Source organism: Dermacentor variabilis, chromosome 10 (genome assembly GCF_050947875.1).
Source record: "Dermacentor variabilis isolate Ectoservices chromosome 10, ASM5094787v1, whole genome shotgun sequence".
NCBI classification, from domain to species: Eukaryota; Metazoa; Arthropoda; class Arachnida; order Ixodida; family Ixodidae; genus Dermacentor; species Dermacentor variabilis.
In genome coordinates, this window is record NC_134577.1 from 53306822 (window position 1) to 53326971 (window position 20150).

At 44.9% G+C, this 20150-nt stretch overlaps 1 protein-coding gene across 15 annotated transcripts in view; it reads right to left on the reverse strand.

The window, feature by feature from the left end:
- LOC142560552 (phosphate-regulating neutral endopeptidase PHEX-like) overlaps nucleotides 1–14084 on the reverse strand; it is a 97882-nt gene extending 83798 nt beyond the window's left edge. For 3 of the 15 annotated variants that reach the window (XM_075672753.1, XM_075672738.1, XM_075672739.1), the window contains exons 1-3: nucleotides 13947–14084; nucleotides 4825–4943; nucleotides 3967–4008 (exon numbers count right to left, since the gene is read on the reverse strand). In XM_075672753.1, coding sequence (XP_075528868.1) covers nucleotides 3967–4008; nucleotides 4825–4900 — 118 coding nt within the window. In that variant the 5' untranslated portion in view covers nucleotides 4901–4943; nucleotides 13947–14084. Of the gene's footprint in view, nucleotides 1–3966; nucleotides 4009–4824; nucleotides 4944–7043; nucleotides 7146–7286; nucleotides 7356–7761; nucleotides 7931–13942 lie in introns of those variants that run through there. The other 12 variants (XM_075672749.1, XM_075672744.1, XM_075672740.1 and 9 more) reach the window with 12 other exon arrangements.
- Nucleotides 14085–20150: the final 6066 nt, after the last annotated feature.

Sequence of the window (20150 nt, forward strand, 5' to 3'; positions counted from 1 at the left end):
CAGAATGCCTGATTGTCATTCTTAAGGTATTGACTTGAGCATATGTTGTAATTCGGTGGTCACGCGCGATGACGGCAGTCGCTGCTGAAGATGCAAACCTCGGAAGATCAAGGCGTATTCAGAGTACTTTAGCTTGAATAGACTGGAGGAGGTGTACGCTTGTTCTTTGGGTCCTGCCCACTGCATGTAACCTGTAGCGTATGAACCCGAGGAAAGTACAGTATAAAGTTGAAGTATCGCTCGCACATATGCACCCCGCAACTTTCCCGCAAGATATTTTAGCAGATGGGTGATCATGGACAGTTTCTTTTTCATGTAGGCACCGTAAGGAGACCAAGACAGGCCGAGATCTATGATTATTCCTAGAAAGCGGTGGGCCTTCACATAACTAATAGCCTATCCATTGATTTTAAGGATGCTTGGGCCCATCGCCTTGCACGGAAACGTAACCAGCGGGCACTTCTCACATGACAGCTCTAGACCCCGACCTTGAAGATAGTTTGACGTCAGCGTAGCACTCTCATGAAGCCTGGTACGTATGTGTAGATGCGCAACCCCCGATGCTCAGATACAGATGTCAGCTTCATATATTGACAGATGCACGGACTGCGGAAGTACATCAGCAAGGTCGATGAGTGCAAGGTCTAAGAGAGTGGGGCTCAGCACTCCACCTTGAGGCACACCGCGACAAGTACAACGGTGCGTTGTTGTACGATCTTCTGTTTATATAAAGTTCAGCCCTTCAAACAACTTTAAATCCATTCGTAGACACGGTCCACTAATCAAATGTTCCCCAAGGTATTCAGAATAGCCCTATGTGATACACTGTTGTATGCGCCTTTGACGTGTAAGATCATCGCAGCAGATATTCTCTTTGGGCTCTTTTGTTGATGTGCAGACAAGACAAGGTCAATAACGTTTTCTACCGAGGACAGTCCAGGCCGAAAGCCGGTCATAGCGTCACAGTATATCTAGTTGTGCTCCAGGCACCACTCTAGGCGACTCAGTATCATTCTCTCCATCACATATCGAAAACATCTGACAAGTGCGATGTGGTTATAGGCGGCCAGGTCCAGGGGATATTTGCCTGATTTGAGCAGAGGAACGAGGCGGCTGGGCTTGCGCGAGGAAGGAACCAATTTGTTACGCTATGAGTCGTTGTATACGGTTAGAAGGACATGCCAAGCTATTTGACCGAGGTTACACAGGGCCATGTAAGTGACACTACCAGGTCCATGGGAAGAGGAACGCTTGTATGCTGCCAAGCTCATTTGCAGAGAACAGATTGACCATCCGGAAATTTCTTGACATCGACGTTTTTCCTATATTAGTCACCGTGAACGGGGACCCCTTACCGGCGACCCTCGCGCAAAAGTCTTCTGCTACTTCAATTTCGCGAATAACTTAGTGGATAGCAAAACACTTGAAGGGGCGATGCTGCTGTGCCAATGTTGGTGGGCCGCGGACAATTCTCCAAATTTGAGATATAGACTTGTGTGGATCGAATAAGTCGCATAAAGAGTTCCGGCTTAGAGACTGAAGTGCATTGGACGCTGAATCTTCGGCAGACGTCTCGCGTCCCTCAAGTTGTAGATGGATTTTGGGCACCTATATTATCGTTCAACATAACGATGGATAGCTCGGGGCCGCTCAAATTCCTCTTTATATTCGCAAAACTGTGATGAAGGTGCAAAATTACAGGCAGCGTTATCATTAGCAGCTTTGATTATGCCCTCTAAGTTCTCAAGAGAACGTTCTTCAGTTTCCTGACATCGCTTGGCTGTGAGTGACCTGTACTTTGCCCAGTTGGTGCATAAAGAAACGATGATGTGCGACTTGCCTAGGCCCTTGACTTTTATATAGGTGGGAATATGGTCACTTCCATGGGTCTCATTGTCTGCAAACCACTGTACCTTGTTACTTAGGTTGCGTGACACAAATGTTCGGTCGAGGCAGCTGCTATATGTCAGTCCCCGTAAGAGCGTAGGACTGCTGTAGTTTACACAAAACAATTCATGATCTGACGCAAAGGAGGAAACTTGTCTTCCCCGGCGATCCATCTTCTGGTTTCCCCGTAGTGGGTGATGAGCATTGAAATCAGCGGTGATGATCCACGGCCCAGGTATCGCTGATATTATAACGCTTAATCTCGCAGTGTCAAAAGGCTTGAAGGTGGAATATACACACCTACTAGCATGAAAATGAGGTTATAGCGTTTTACTCTTAGGCATACGTATTTGTTGTTATCATCAGGTGTTACTTGATGTTCAATATAGATAAAATCGCACCTGATGTAAACGATGACATTACTGTGGTCGTTCGAGGTAGCAGACGCATGGTTCGCAAATGGCGATAATGGGAAATTTATTCTTAAATAAAAAAGGCCGAATATCCGAAATTCGGGGCTTAAGGCCTCGGGCATGGCATTGGAAAATCGAACCTTCTTTGAAATCTTTACAGAAGCGCTGCAGAGGAGGAGGCATGGTGCTTCTCAAGACTTAACAGCACCTGGCTTATGTCATCCAATATTTGGAGTGCACCATGAGCAGCCTGAATGCGAATGCTAGTTAAGAGCACTCGAAGAGCATTCATGAGGGTGTGGCGGTCTCACGGTCGCACAGCAGCTGCCAGACACCCTTTCCCCTTTTGACTCGATAAAATATTATCGTGCAGTCTGCGGGAAAGGGAATTGGTGCGAGGGTGTGCAACCGAGCCGTAGAGGCTGAACGAACACAAAAATAAAGACAGTTGTTGCTTGTTCTTCAGGGACGCATCACTCGCTTCTTTCTGCTGATTTCTAGCCGCGCTCGCGTCCCGCACTGCATTGTTGACCCAGACGAGCAGCAAGTGCTATGGACACACCTCAAGACACCGAAATTCCGACACTCCCAGGCGTCGACGTCAAACTGCCTCCGTTTTGGACTGCGGGCCCTGCATTGTGGTTCATTCAGCTAGAATCACAATTCGCTGCACGGCGAATCACAGCAGATTCCACGAAATACCATTATGTGGTGAGCAGTCTGCCCCCATCAACTGCTAGTGAAATTAGAGACCTGCTACTTTCCCCACCAGCAGACAACATTTACGAGGCGTTGAAGGCAACACTATTTCGCAGGATCACGCCCCCCCCCCCTCGAAAGCCAACGGCTACAATAGCTTCTCCGAGAAGCCAACCTCGGCGACAGGACGCCAAGCCAGCTGCTGCGTCATATGCAGCAGTTATGTGGCAGCAAAGTGGATGGTCTTGAGTACCTGCTGCTCCGAGAAACATTCCTACAAGAAATCCCCCCGAACGTCGGAATGGTCATGACTGCCTGAAATGAGAACCATCTATCCAAGCTGGCCGAGTTAGCCGACAAGCTCATGGTGGTAGCTCCCACATCATTGGCGGCCGTCACAAGCGAACAGTCTCCACATGAGCAGCTTCAAGAGATGAATGAAATCACGCCTCTCGTGGATTCCATGGCCGCCCTCCATACCGCGTCCCGGTCAACCAGTCAGAGTGATGCGCAGTCACCTATGAAATGCCAAAAACTATGTTGGTACCACCGCAAGTACGGCAACGCTGCACGCAAATGCGTGCCACCCTGCGAGCTCTCGGGAAACGCCCCGGGCAGGTGCTGAGGGCAACCAGAATTTCTGCCATGCAAGAATTCCATACTATTCCATACTTTTCAAGTGTCGAATATCTCAGTGTTTATTTCGATTCTAGGATGTCTTGGGACAGTCATTCGGCTAAGGTTTGTGAACGGCAGCGCTCAATAGCGTGTCTGCTATACTCCGTCGAACCACCATGCTTAATTTATATTTGAAAAATGACAGCTCATGCATTAGGATACACTGGACTGCGTTACGGAGTTTGTTGTTTTTACTTTCACTTCGTGTTTTGGCGCAATAATGTTGGTTGCTCACTAACATCTATAATTTATACGGTGATGTGATGTATAGTATGCAAAGATACGTTACCTCTTTGAATACACTCTGGCGAGCCACATACTTTCCAAGTTTCTGGAAATACAAGAAATATGTGTTGTCTAGGTGCACCACACAAACTTAGCTCACTGCCGTGCCTTTCATGAACGCCATACTTCCCATACCAAAAATCATCGCTGACTTTCATATAAATCTCAGAGCCTATATCATTATAAAGCCCCAAATGCAAGAAATACTCAGCATAATAACTATCACCTACGTCAATTTTTTTCTATGTAAAGATTCATATTGCGCCAAAAGCTTTCTCGATAAATAACCAGTATCATAAATCAGGTTTATTTCTTTCATTGCGCTTGGTAGCTGCTGCAAATATACAGAAGCCATGTCTTTGACTCCCCTGTAGCAAACAAAATTCAGTAAAAGGTGCTAATGCTCCGAAATATAGAGAGGCTTTGCAATAAAACTACATATTCTTAATCGCATCCGCACTCGATTCTTCAATGACAAAGTTGTGATTAGACGGTGCATGAATTTTATGTCATGTCAGAAAAGGAAGTAATGTATTAACGCGCTTCTATTTACATGTACATATTCACAGGTGTGTACAAAAAGTCTTCAATCCATAACCCTCATCCTGATAGCGGACGCTTATTTCCGGTATGGTTGCGTTAAGAAGAGGATGTGAAACACTGTGCATTCTTGCTGCTACAGCGGAGTTGTATTTCACTGCTAACACATGTATGTGACTGAGATTCATTTCAAGACAATACAAAGACCCTAACCGTGAATAATATTATGGTTAGTGCTCAACATACTGCTTCTCTGTCTTGCTTGAAACTAAAAGTAGGCTTTATTCAAACGAGAGTGTAATGCATGGCGTCGGAAGCTTACCACTATCTTTATTCTGTGCAGTTACTGAAGCAAGAAACCAAATCCCCGCCGTTATTTGGATTGCCTTGAAATTCATCACTTAGATGATCAAATACCCAGTCGTATGAAGCTGCAAAAGACTAACAATTATAATGTATTAATTTTTAAAAAATGCGACTACTGTCAAACGTTATGTCAAACGTACATGAAGCGATTATTATAGCTAACGCCCCACGCAGTCGAGTCAACTACTTGTAAGTGGCATGTATAAATGAATGAGCAGACGTGAAAGCAGGCAAGATCGACGTACATGATATATGCACACCTGCCAACCTGGGTACCACGAAATTATGGAGATTCTATGAAGGAAAAGAAGGGGGCTGAAGGGATAGACGACAGCACGAAAAAAAACAGTTTTTCCCCGGGCCTGAAGAAGAAGAGCTCTGAGTTATTGTTAGTAAAATTATTAGCGCTCCTCCTTTGACCGGAGACGAGGCACCTGCGTGTATATATAGTTAACGAACACGTACTACGCACTGTGACAGTGGCCTCTTTCTACTGCTAATGCGTTTCAATGTCTAACTGGGCTGTAGAGCAGTAGACGTGGCGTAAGAAAACCAGCCATTGGGCACCGCATATTAGACGTTTAAGTCACGCGCACTCGTCCACGCATCTCTCCATCTAAAGCGAAGTGAAGGTGTGTAACCTTTGCCTTCTGTCTCGTTTTTTGTGAGCGTTGTAGTTTAATAACGCAAAATGAAGTGAATCAGGCCTACACTGCATGGCTTCGATTTAAACGTGACTTCGGCTATGTATGAATACTTTGTTTAGCGCAAAACTACAGATACAAGAAAGACGACCAGGACAAGGCGCTACTCCAACTAGCCCGCCAACGCATTGTGCTGAACTATCGTTCAGCTATGTACCTATCGTATAGTGGCATTACTGTTTCTTTCGCGCACGGCTTGAAGCAATTATTCCGGAGATAATTGTCTCTGTCCGCACATTAGGAAAAAATGGCTGAAAGTTGGAAGTTGAAAGCACTAAAATGATGCAATGTTGCGCAATTGCATTGCATGTTTGCGTTATATGCAATATTTTCTTCGTTCCATTATCGGGCATTATGTTTTCCCCGATCCATCTAATATAGTTTTATTCATGTCTGCCTTTTCCATTGGCATTTTTTTCACACACATTCGTCAACGTTGTCATCTGGTGCGTCGAATTAGATTGAGGTGTCTTTTCTCTTTTATGACAAGGAAGCAAGGTGCGCCGATGCCGGAGACAGTGTAGTCTTTGATGCAATATGGTTAATTTACAACTGTGTTGGCGCAATCAGGTCCGTACCCCTTATTTAACCTATTCCGTGACTTCTTATCAGATCTTGTTTCGTTCACACTTACATTTTGATAGTTATGACTGGTTCCGATATTTCCAAGCAACAAAAAACACCTTTTGTTAAGAGGTTACAAAGAGACACAGCCAGGTCCCAGCTACGCGAAACTAGCATAAAGTCGGCAAAGAACACCTCGTCTTCAATATGTATGTAATATTAGATGCAACAATTGCTAGGCGCATTTGTAAATGGGATATATTCTACTTGGGTCGGTTGGCAGCCGCTCTTAAAATTATTAATCAGTCACTTTTATTACGGAACGGTATGCACCTACGCAACCGACCTATTTTCACAAGTGACCGGTTTATCTAAGATGCTCAAATAAATGTCTCCATATGCGTCAAGAAAGGGACTATCAGGCACAGTCATATCCACTCTTTCGCTATTATAGGCGTGTTCATATTTTGTTTTTGCTAGCTATAAGGCAAATTCTAAACGTGATTACGCACCCGTCAACTGCCGTGATTCATCCATCCATTCATTCATGGCAATAGCGAACGCGCAATCACTCTTCATGTTTCGCGCTATTTAATAATCTTTCTTTGATGTCTAACGCCATCATTCATTCAAGTTTGCTTTTTCTAAGACACAGTAAGAATCAAGCTTAAGTTATACGAGAGTTTGAATTACTTAAGAAAGAAATAGAGATTGTGTACAATCTCGTCGATGGGAGCCGCGTATCAGTATAAAACTGCCTCGCTTTCTTTTTCTTCTCGTACGTAGATTGCGGTAATTGAGTCTTCATCTCGTAATTTTTGAATTTTTCTTTGTTTCATGGATTTATCTTACTCGCGCTGATATGCTACAGAAGAAGGAAAAGGGCATGTATTTCAATCAATCTTACGCTGTCATTTACATGTCATGTCCCGCATGCCACTAGTGTTTATTTACGTATACAAAATTCGTATTCTTATCTACAGCATCTCATACAAGCTTTATATGTGCGCTGAAAGAAGACGTGGTGGAAAACAAAAACAAATAAAGGGTTTTTATAAAGCGAACGAAAAGTATTTTATTTTCAATTCTACCATATTCTGAGAACTCAGATTGAGATGCGGCTAGGTGCGTAGTTGAAAGTGTCTCTCACCCAGTGAAGACGGCATGTTTTCGTGCCTGAAGTAGTACTCGTTATTCAAACAGACATTTTGTATACCACCTAAAGAGGCACAGAATGTGCTTAAGTTGCTAGAAACAGAACACTTGCAGCTTAAGGTCAAATTGTGTCGCTGACAGTATTGTGAGCAACAGCGAACCGGTTCCGACTACTTCTTCTATAAGTCATTGGTCTCATATATTGGTGAAACGAACAGATGGCAAGTAAATGTTCGACAGAGCTCAAAGAACAGCATTTCAACAACAACTTGCTGGGCAAGTGGCCTTAAACTACCAGCAGGTGCGCACTAGGGCCATAGTTCCTTCGAAAATAATTAACATAATTTTTATCTCTCTCAAAGATACAGGAATTGGTAAAATGTTTCGTATCTACAGGGCATTACTGTAAAAAAATGTAATCAAGGGCACCTAAGATATACTACAGAATAAATGAAGAAAAAGATACATACTTACACACGCAGTGCTCCAATTCATTGTGCTATTACCTAAGTCGTCTTTGCATCTTTACTTTAAGCATGAGTCTCTTCTGTTATTGCACACTGCGTATTTGTCGTTATGAGGTTAGTCTGAAAGTTCTCTCTGCCTTAGCACTGCACTGGTCCGTGCCGGTTTCTTGACTTGAAGTTACCTTATAAGCAAGTGCAGCGCACACGTTTCACAGTTGACATTTTAGAGCGACATTAAGCACAACCTCTACTAAACTATCGCTTACCGCGAATTCTGAACGCAGAAGAAAGTTTTGTATTTTTACGATGTAGCCATGGTCTAGCGCACATTAGAGAAGCTCTGAAATGACGAAACTAATTGTTTATCGGGCAGATTCTTCACCACAAAAAAAAAATTGAGGCGCCAGTGAGACATTCTACCCGGTGAACCTGGTTGACCAGCGAAGCTGCTATGGTTGTGTAATTTATATTGGTATATAGTTTTGTCAGTACGTAACTAAAGATATAATCCTGTATATTGTATTTATGCAAAATACAATAAACTATAAATGCGCACTACGTCATACACACGCAGAGCTACCGTCGAAACGTTTTTACGATGCCGCTGTCAAGACACAGGTGTTGTCTACGCAGCTGTGACGGAGCGGCGTTTAGACGCAGCTGGCCGTTAAACCAAGCCTCAACGTGAGCTACGATGTGCGTTGACGGGGGCGCACTCCAAAGGAGTGCACAAAACAAAACACGTTTGCTGGTTCTCTCCAATTGAGCATGCTCCCTAGTTAACTAGCTGAATGAAACATCGAAGGACTCGACTTTTATTCTAGCGTACAAACATGAGGCTGTCCGTTTGCCTCCCTTAAAATACCACGTATTGACCACCAGGTTCGAATTCCACAATATTTGCAGCTTCACTGTGAAGTATGTAATTATGAAAATTAAGTGAAACTCGGCGTAATCTTAACGTCTCATATTTGTTTTCACATAATTGTCACATAATTTGTTTCGGTATAGTTTCGACAAAACAAGAGTAACAGCCGTTTTTTGTAACCATACTCCCTCGGTAAATGCGCATGTATTGACAGCAAACGGAAATTCTGTAACCTTTAGAACGTCACTGTGTACTAACTAATTATGACAAGTAAATAGAACTTGGTGTAATGGTAGAGTCATCTTAGCGGCCAATTCCAGTATGATTTTTCCGAGATAGTTACATTAACCTGCAGAGCATATGCCAGAATTTTGGCTTTGGTGCAAGTGATTTTCTGTTCGCCGCCACGATTTTTCCGGAGTGTAGCCATAGGCAGTTTCCCTGCAAAACAGGCTGCACTCAAAGCACAAGGATTGCGTCGAACACCGTCGAAGACAATCGAAAATCATCTGTGGATAAAGCGCATCAGCTGCCATATATACCTCGTCAAAGGTTCCAGCGTAATCACTGGTTGCCACTTGGCTTCCAGAAAGTACTATACAATTCACGTCGAGCATACAATCGGATTACCAAAAGCTACGGTGACAACAGCCAAAGGATAGAAATATCGCTAACACTCGAGAAAAGTCCTATGCATTCCTATGCCTATGCATATATTTAAGACAGCTGCATGGCCAAGGAATTGATTGCTGCAGCATTGCTAGGAAAGAGTTTCAGTGGTTTCTTATTCTGAACATAAATTGATTATGCCCAGTTTTACATCTCAAATGTCGCACTTATCTTGATCTTTTGTTCAACTAGTAGTAATATATGTTGGAGTCCAATACACGTAATATACGTTTGTTAAATAATTCCTTAAATACATTGTTTGTACTAATGTATTTAAGTTTAACGTTATTACGCGTTCCACTATGTACTCATATACTGTGTATGTGAAATAAGTCTATCATGAATGTGTTCTTTTGATGTAATGTCCCTTATAGGAATGTATATCACTACATTTTTATATGCGTTGCTCAGCTGTATTCATTAGGATCATTGTATGAACTGTGATTGGCTTGTTATCCTCTATGCAAGACATGGGCAGGAACTTCGTCAAACTACCTTGCTGTAGTTTTTTGTGCCTGTACAAACATTTTTTCGCTGCTTTTGTAAGAGGCACAAATGTGAAATAAAGTTGATTGAGTTGTTGATTGATTCATTGATTTGAGTTGATTCTCCGCTGAGGCGACGGAACGATGAACCCCTGAGCTTCGGAGACGAAATCATTCAAGGAATTTTCTAGCGTCATTTGTGACCTATAACAATAGCATTCCGTGATATTCTGTGTTGACTGAGTATAATTTCTTGCTTATACCTTTGATTTTTTTATATGTTGTCCTCCGCACAGCTGTACGTCTTTGCAAAGGTCTTCTGCTTACTCTTTTGCACATGGCAGAAAGAGTAAGGAGAATACCTTCAATGATCATGCAAGGGAGAAAGAGAGAATGCGATATACACGTAGTCAGTTTGCACAGGCTTCAAGCATGCGGTGGATAAATTCGCTGGATAAATTTTTTAGAATAAACATTTTCGAAATCATTTGCATGGGAGTTCTTGGCGCAACGACATGTAATAAATAGACGGTATCGGATTACCGCTTATATAATTTCAACGCGACCACCCATGTGCCATGTTTTCATATCGTTATTTAGCGTTCAGGCAGAATTGCTCAAATATGCGTGGGTTCCGTGCAGAGATGATGCTGTTGTCACTTCACGAATGACGCAATAGGAGCGACAGTACTAAGCGTGCAGGTAGGTGTAGCTTGGCAGTACATTTCCCAATCTGAGCGGGAGTAGCCGCTCTTGCGAGCGCTCACTCAGCCACAGTATGTCTAGAATATTAATCCCGAAGCAGTTGTTATCAGAAGTTATGAAGCCTTCAAGTTTTTGGAGAAATTCCACGCTTGCTCGGCTATGGAGACCAGCGTTCGACATGCGGAATCCAGAAATGGCGCGAAGAGACTCGTGCAAGACGGAGGGAGGCCAATTCGCGATAAAATATTTGACCATAGCTGGTCCACTACGTACATGTGAGCGAGTACAATTCAAAATTGCACCGTAGGTATTTACTTAGCGTTCTAGTGTACTTTATAGTGCGTGAATGGATGGCATACTCTTTACGCTGGTATTGTTGCGTGGACAAGAGAAACAAATAATAGACCATGGTAGTGTCACATGCGCTGTTGGCACTGTTGTCATATGACTCAGTTGGAGCTAAATTTAGACTCACGCGCGGGCTTCGGATAGGCGTAGCTGGGCAGCTATTTTGTTCATCTGAGCAGGAATGGTAGCGTTTGAGACAGTTTATTATGCCACGACAGGGATATTTTTTACAAACCATACAGGTGCTCAACAGGATATATAGGGCATAGAAGCGTGGAGTTTCTGCAGAAATTTCAATGTTGCGCGACTATGACCGCTCTGTACTAGGCACAACCACGCATATGACTCTGCCTGGTACGTTGCTTTCATAGACAGAATGAAAGCACAAACTGAGCTTGTGGCACATGCACAAGATTCAAATATACGAAAATAAAAATGGGTAAACAAAAACGCACGAACCACGGAGAATGCACCACGGAGCTGTCCTGCATACGAGCGGGCCTGTTACAAATGTCAGCGGAGAAACCACTTTGATGTCTGGTGTGATGCAAAGAATCAAGACGACGAGCTCACCGGTGCAGAAGAAGAATTCGATATGCTTGACGTGGCTGTGAAGAGCACGGTTAGCGAGCGTGACTGGCATGCACAAGCAAAAGTTGGCAACACGACAGCCGGCCTGAAAGACCACACCGGTTCACAAGTCAATATTCTTCCCCTCAGTGCGATCAACAAGATAAAGCCCAAGCCACCGTTGAAGCCCAGCCGCGCAGTACTACTGTCCTCCAGCGGGGGCGAAATCCAACATTGTGGACCCATAACAGCAGAAGTGCGACTAAGCGGTCACAACGCGTCCTCCAATTTTTCATCGTGCTGAAAGGCCAAGCAATGCTGGGCCTACAGGCATGTGAGCGCTTCCAGCAGTTTTTCCGTCAAGGTCATCACAGCGTAGCGCAAGGAACATCAGGAAAAGTTAAAGATCGATTCAGACATCTTTTCAGCGGGACGGGTTGCGTGCAGCGTCGCAACCGTATGGTTCCCCGGGACGGTGCAGTACCGGTCGTGCAGAGAGCGTGATGGGTGCACCTAGCACTGTGGGAGCCACTGCGCGAAGAGCTGCAGCGCATGGTACAGGGAGGCATCATCGTCAAGAAAACGGACCCCACAGACTGCGTAAGCACTGTGGTTACGGTGTGAAAGAAAGATGGAAAGCTTCGGGTTTGCATGGCCCCAAAAAGATTTTATGAATGTATGAAAAGGTGCCGACGCGAGCAGACCTAGAGGCAGAATTAGCGGGAGAAGCAGTTTTACGCCCCTCGATGCAAACTCTGGCTTCCATCAGAGACCCTTGGACGAGGAAACCTCAAAAATTTGCCCATTAGCAACGCCTTTCGGTCGTTACCGCTTTTTTTGAGGCTACCTTTTCGCATTTCCTCAGCACGAGAAGTTTTTCAGAAGATTCTAAAAGAAATCTTCGAATGTCTACCTGGTGTTAGAGTATAAGTCAACGACGTCCTAGTCTGGGGCAGGTCCGCTAAAGAGCACGATGAGCGACTAAGGTCAGCGACAGAGTTGACAGAACGCGTCGGACTGACTTTCAACGCAGTCGAGTGCACAATTGGCGTAGAACAGATAGATTTCCTAGGTGACGTAATCAGCAATGAAGGAGTCAGACCAAGGAACTTGTTGATACAATGCACGTCACAAATGCCAGAGCCTAAGGAGAAGCAAGCGGGGCAAAGGATGCTCGGCGTAGTGAACTACTTCGGCAAATTTCTGCCCCCTTTGGCATAGAAGACAACACTATGTCGAGGTTTACCAAAACAGGTCACGATATTTGAGTGGACACCGAACCACGCCAAAAAACGGAAGCAGCTGCGCGACAGTATGAGCATGCAGCCCCTGCTGTCGTTCTTCGATTCACGGAAGGAAACCAAAGTCTCGTGCGATGCGTCAAACAGCATATTCGGGGCAGTTTCCTGCAGTGTGACGACAGTACGTGAAAATCTGCTGCATATGAGTGTAAATCGCTCATGGAAGCCCAGAAGCAATATTCTCCGATCGAAAAGGTTATGGCTATTGTGTAGGGCTGCGGAAGGTTCAATCCCTTCACATATGGACGTAAAGTTATCCTTGACATCGACCACCGGCCCTTGATTGCTATATCCCAGAAAGCAATCGGGGACATGCCACCAAGGCTGCAGCGCTTCATGTGATGTCTCCGTTATGACATGGAAATTATTTTTGTTCCAGGGAAGCACCTCTTCGTGGCTGATATGCTATCCCGGGCTTCAATCAAGTGCGGCAAGGTCGACATAGACAGCCATGACGCTGAAGCACATGCCGTGAGTGTCATCTCATCTCGCGTTAGCCAGGTGACTCTAAAGCGATTGGTTGCTCAGACAACAAATGATTGCTGTCTAAACGGGGTGAACAAAAGCCTGAGCAAAGGTAAACAGGCAGATGGCCCGCTGAACCCATTTATTGCCGAGCTGTCGCAAGTGCAGGGCATTTTGTTGAAGGGGTGTAAGATAGTAATTCCCGCCAGTATGAAGCGCGAAATGCTGGGAAAAATTCATGAAGGTCACTCGGGCATAACCGAATGCGAGTCGAGGGCACGGGGCGTGATATTCTGGTCGGTAATGAATACCGATATTGAAGCCTTTCTTCAGAAGCGCGCAGTCTGCAAAGGAAAAAAGCGCATACAGTCAGCCACGTGAGCCACTGCATATGCGCCCAGTGCCTGACCAAATTTGGTCTCGAGTTGGCATCGACATTTTCTACTACGGCACCAGGCCTTATCTCTGCGTCTACGACGTGCTGAATAACTTTCCAGAGGTGCAACTAAAACATGCAAAGGCGAGCACTGACATTGAAACAACTAACGCTAAATTAGCAAACATGGAATACCCATGGAGGTATGTTCGCAGAACGGGCTGCTCTTCTCAAGCACACAGTTTCCCGTAATTGCGCGAGAGAATGATTTCCAGCATATCACTTCTAGCCCTGGCTATCCACAGTCAAATGGCGTTGCAGAAAAGGGAGTGCAAGTAGTGAAGTGGATATCAAGGAAAACGGGGAAAACAAATGATTTTTGGCGTGATTCACTCACTTACAGCACAACCTCTTTGCAACGCACTGCTGCACCAGCGGAGCTTCTTCAGGGCGCCCCAGGAGTCTACGGACAACTCTACCAGACTTCCAAGGTTGACCCGCCTTAAATATCGCCAAGCGTCACAACACAAGAGACAAGAGGCAGCTGCTACCGCCGCTGAGTCAAGGAGACCCAGTGCGCTTGAAGAAAGGTTCCGGGAAACAAAGGCACGTGACCTACAGCACTGTGCGCAGCTTAGTTCCTACAGCGTCGTCACAGAAGACGGGAAACTTATCCGCTGCAACCGAAAGCACTTTCTACGCACAAAAGAGACATCTCGCCGTGAGCCTTTGGTGAAGACGACTGCGAGGCCGCACCTGAAGACAGCCCATGGTCGCAGCAGCTCCCAGTGACATCGGATGATGGGATGTCTAGCGCTCAGGGGCGAGTCGATAGAAAAGATTACACGTGCCCCCGCAGCGTTTCGAATGCGACACAAGCTTTCAGCAGCTGTCTTGAGTTAATGGGGGCATTATTGGGGGCAAAAAGGGAAGATGTATCATATCAGCGACAAGCAACATGCGCAGTACCCGCCTAAAGCTGTAGACGATACGCATGCCAAGAGAAAGGCACTTGCCCTCTCCTGCGCGATCTGTATAAATAAGCGCCCCTCAATAATGTCGGGTTTTTTTTCCCCACACCAGCACTTGTCTACGATAAATGTGATATAGTTGTCATATCGTATGTGATGGTCCCCCCCCTACACCTTCGCTGTCCAATCACCTCTATGTGTGTATATATATATATATATATATATATATATATATATATATAGATATAGATATAGATATATATATACCAAGATTTTCAAATAAACCTATGCGTTTCTCAGAACCGACATCGCGTCAAAGTTGTTAGCGTTTATCTAATTACAGTACCATGTTTCGCTCGTATTTTTTGAGTAATTACCCGAGATAAATTAATTCACTTTTTACATATAGCTTGAAAGGTTCAGGCGCCAATAGGAAAGTTGTGGAGCTCCACAAATATTGTCCAACCTAGGCACACCCGTGTACCCGTGTACCCGTGCACTCGTCTACCCGTGTACAGTAGCCGTGTACTTAGATTTAGGCGCATGTTAAAGAACCCCAGGTAGTCGAAATTTCCGGAGTTCTCCACTACGGCGTGCCTCATAATCAGAGAGTGGTTTGGGCACGTAAAACCCCATAATTTTTTTCCACGTCGTACTCGAGTTTCGCACAGATGTCTCTTTTGGTGGATAACGGTTGTAGAGATTTATTCGCTGCGATGTCTGTCTAAAGAATGTGTTCAAGCAAGTCGCGCTCTGCCATAATGCAGTATTGGCCCAGTTTCAGCATGTCCAATGTATTTTTTTTATACATTGGATCAGGCCTGAGCCTGATCCAATGATACATTGATCCATTGATCATTGATCCATTTGATACATTGGCTCAGGCCTCAGCAATCTCTGCCTTTAGCGTTTCTAGTGTAGTCCCCACAGGAAGAAGTCAAGAGGTGCCAAGCCCGGTGACCTTGCAGGCCGTGCCACTGGTCCATGCCACCCGACCCACTGGCGTTTGAAGGCTTCGTCAAGCCAGGCTTGGGCAAGGCTGCTGCTGTGAGTTGGTGCACCGTGATGATGATAGCAAGTTCGCTTTAAAAACTAGAGAGAAAGATCACAGTGAAAATCTTCGACTGGGCCTTCCAAGATATCGTTCACGTATAACTGAGTAGTGGGTATGTGGTCAAAAAATATGGGGCCAATTATTCTTCCGTCAAAGATACTGCACCACACACTGAATGACCATTGGTACTGGTGTCTGGTCGGCGCCACCCAATGCGGATTCGTATCGTTCCAGTAAGGCGAAATATGAATGTTGACTTGAAAATTTCTGGAGGAGGTTGCGTCATCTGTCCAGAGCCCTTTGTCAACAAAATCCGGTATTTCGTCACTGTTCACAAGGATTCAATTTGAGAAATCCAGCCGCCATTGAAAGTCTCCTTCTTGCAGTTTTTGATGCAGTTGGAGGTGAAACGGATGCACTTCATCCTTCCTAAGAAACCTTGACACTGAAGACTGAAATACCGACCTCACCACTCACATCACGCACGCTAAAATGAGGGTTTGCAGGGATGAAAGCCAAAATGTCTCTTTCAGCTTCTTCACTGATGGTCCCCCTTCTTTACCGCGTCTTCTAGAAGCTACCTGTTTCTTTCAACGTCAAGTACCTCCTCATAATTGTGTTCGCGCTAGGACTTCCCCTACATTGCCAATTTCTGTACACCTTGGCAGCTTTCGTCTTCTCGCTCCGTTCCGATCCCAAGGCTAAGATCATGTTCGCCTTCTGCTCGCTTGAGTATGTCATGCTTTAAGCACTGTAAATTCTTCTAAACGGTTGCGCGGCACGACAGTAATAGACAGCCGAGCTCACATGCATCTAGCCGCCGGCATAGCTTGGAAGAAAAGCGGCTTTGTTACAAATGACACTCTCTCTCGCACAGGTTCCAGATATATGATGCATGTATTTTTTCTATTCCGCAACGACTTCAACGATAGAAAAGAATTGCTCTTCTCGTCCAATCTTTTATCATCTGTCACATTACTTATCTTGCGCCCTTTCTAAACTGGTACAAAGCTGAAAAGACTAAACTCGACATCATCATCAGAGGCGCCTATAAGCAGGACTTAGGACTACCCAACCACACCAGCACGGAACTTCTACTACAATTAGGTATCCACAATAGGCTACACGAGTTAATCGAAGCGCAACATCGATCCCAACTGAAGCGGCTTATCCTCATGGAAATGGGCTGCAGCATTCTAACCAAGCTTGACATCACCTACCACCTACCGCCGCCAGCATGGAGACAAACACCCAATATCACGCGACATTCTGCAATGGATATAAGCCGACACTATTTCCAAAACATGCACCCAGACCACAACAAAAAACACAGGAAGGCATGAGCTGCCTCCCTCATCAAAGCTTATGCCAACACCGCGGGCGTCACCTTCGTCAACGCAGCTGAATACCAAGATGGACGTCGCTTTGCGGCGGTTTCCAAAGCAGGTGGCTTGCTCCGACATTCTGCCAGCATCGTTACCCAAAATTCCGAGACGGACGGGGAAGTGGCGGTCGTCCTGGCCACTCTTGACCCAGCCTGTCACACCATACTGAGCGATTCTCGCACAGCAATCAACAATTACATAAGGCGTCGTATTTCTCAACAATCATTCCGTTCTTTAAAACAAGCCCCGCATTCTTCTGAAAATCAAATCACCCTCGTCTGGATCCCAGCACACGCCGCCGATGTCTACCCGCACCTCACCAACCTCAACGAGGTTATACACACCGTAGCACGAGAACTAGTCAATCGTGCCGGAGACGGTGCGGGTGTACCCGCTGGATGCGACCGTCTTACAAGATACAGCGACCTTGTGAAGTCATTTTACCTCGAAAAAAGAACTTTCTTCTCCACCCCTCACCGCAAGTTCAACAGACCACAGGCGACAACCCTTCACCTGTTACAGACCAATACATACCTGTCCCTCACACGCTATCACATCATATACCCCTACATCTACCCAAGCCACACGTGCAAGATCGGGAAAACTGAATCAGCAACACTCGCTCCCCCACTTGCTATTGGAGTCCAAACATCAATACCCAGACTTTAATCACGTGACCCTCTCGTCGACATGGCACGCCGCCCTGCGCAGCTCCCATCTCGACGACGAACTCTGGGCTACCCAGGCCTACGAAGCGGCGAAGAGGCAAGACCTCAACGTCCCATCGTGGGAGGTCTAGGCCCAGCCGACTAAACTGCTGGTTATCTTTAAAGTTCACACTCTCTCTCTCTTCTCGTCATATCGGAATAAACGGCTGATGACGACGCGTTTCTCGGTGACAGGCGCGAGCGGCTGCTGACGAAGCGCTTTTTCGGTACGCCGTCACCAGCCGCTGGGGGTAATGTGAGAGCTGAGCAAAGCATAGCAAAGGTTGAAGCCCTTTCTGGTAAGTGAAGGGAAAGCGCGGCGATGGCGATGTTTTTACAAATCACTCATGAAAGCGCTGTAACCGCGGCGTATTCGGGCGCTCATAGCGCGCTGTCACGTGGTGTTTTTCAAACTCCGCGGGCTTTCGTTTTTCCCGCATAAAAACGGCCACGCTAAGTGAATCTCGTGGGAAGTACCTGGGTTGGGCAATATTTGTGAAACTCCACAACCTTCCTATCTACGCCTGAACGTTTCAAGCTATATTGCAAACGTTAATTAATTTATCTCGGCTAATTACTCGAAACTAGACGTGCATTAAGTTTTGCTAGACGCTAACAACATCCGCGCGATTTCTGTTCCGAAGAACGCATAGGGTTTTTTCAAATACTGGTCCCAGTCAGTTGGGACACTCTGTATATATATATATATATATATATATATATATATATATATATATATATATATATATATATATATATATATATATATATATATATATATATATATAGTCAATACAGCTTGTAATTGCCATTCTTTAGCAATTGGAGGTTCACCTCAACGCCTACTGCGGTGTTGAAACACAGTCGTTTCTGAACCATCAGTTATGTAAAATTTCGCCCTAGAATAAATAAAGCATCCGTTAACTCAATAAGCGATATTTCTATACCAGGTTTTCCTAATATACGGTTAAGCCAAGCAGCGCCCTCTCGATGAGATTGAAAATGTTTAATATAAAAAATAAATCGAGCGAACTTATTCACCACACGTGTGAAGCCTGTGTGAACTGACTACATGTATTTCACATTCTCTATCACTCCCACGCATGAGCTCAACCTGCGTGTTGGCCTTTGAGTCTGCCGTGCGCAAAGGGTAATAAGTATACGTTTGGAAAGACGTAGAGCTATGTGGAGAACATTTAAAATAAATCAAAGGTCGAAGAACTATCTTGTACTCGGGTAACGCAGGTTTCTGCGGAATGCTACCGTGATGGGTCACAAGTGACGCCAACAAATTACTTAAAAGATTTCGTCTCCGAAGCTCAGGAATTCATGGTACCGCTGCCTTAGCGGACAATACAATCAAACACAAGACTTTGCGCGCATCTACTGCGGTTTTTCGTCCTTCAGTGCGAACTTCTCAGAAGTTTGGGGACGTATAACCGTGGTCACAAATAAATGTCTCCAAGAAATAAGGAGGACTTTCTTCCCTTTAATGGCGGACTAATTCGAAAAGTCCATCCGAATGCCTCGCGCGCTGGATTCTTCGGCTCAGGTGGTGATTCGATCATTCTGTAAATCGAAAAAGCGGCATACCAAAGCCAAGTGCCTTTCTTCGTGCATCGTTGAGGCCACTGCAGAATACGGCAGGAACGCGGCCGTTGTAGGGCTTGTGAATAGTGTGACAATTTCGCGCAAGCAAGGAGGCGAGTCAGAGTCGTCGCCGGTTATTGGTTACACAGAAGGAGGAAGAAGCACAGTTCCGAGATTGTTCGCGAAAGGGTCGCCTTGGTCTTGCTTTTTCAGCGATATTCTCCATAAAAAGAACGTTTTACCTAGTGGAAGCAGCCACCGATTCGTTGTTTTCGCAATTGCTTGGGACGTATGTTTAGACACCTGTCACAACTAGGCAACCGTTGGTGACTTGGCGTATAGCCGCACACACTCTTGAAAAAATGTGATCGTCATATTCACTACCCAAATCATAACACATTACTTGTCCCAAAGAGCACTGCCCTCTTAGTAAGTGCAGGTAGTAAAGGGATGATTAGTGTGTTTGACTACCTGCTGAAGCTAGAAAAAGCACTAACAGTACTAACTAAATACTACCTCGGTGGTGCTGTTACCTACACAACTAATAGATTATTACCAAATAATACAATATACCCTATTTGATCAATCAGCGCCGCTCGAATTGGCATATGAAGTCGATGGTATTGTAAACGCATTAGAAAAGTAAAATAATAACTATTTATAAAAAAATACCACGTCTATTTGATGTATATTAAGGCATGACTTAAGGGTTACAGGATGTCCCAGCTAACTTTACCCAGAGTTTAGAAATGTGAAAATGTCACGTAGCTGGACAAAACAAAGATATTGTTATTTGCCGTCGCTTGCAAATTACTCAGTTTTCTGTTCAGTCCGCCTAATTAAATAATTAGTCTTAGTTAATTATTTATCAACTTCCCGAATATATTAATTAGATTAA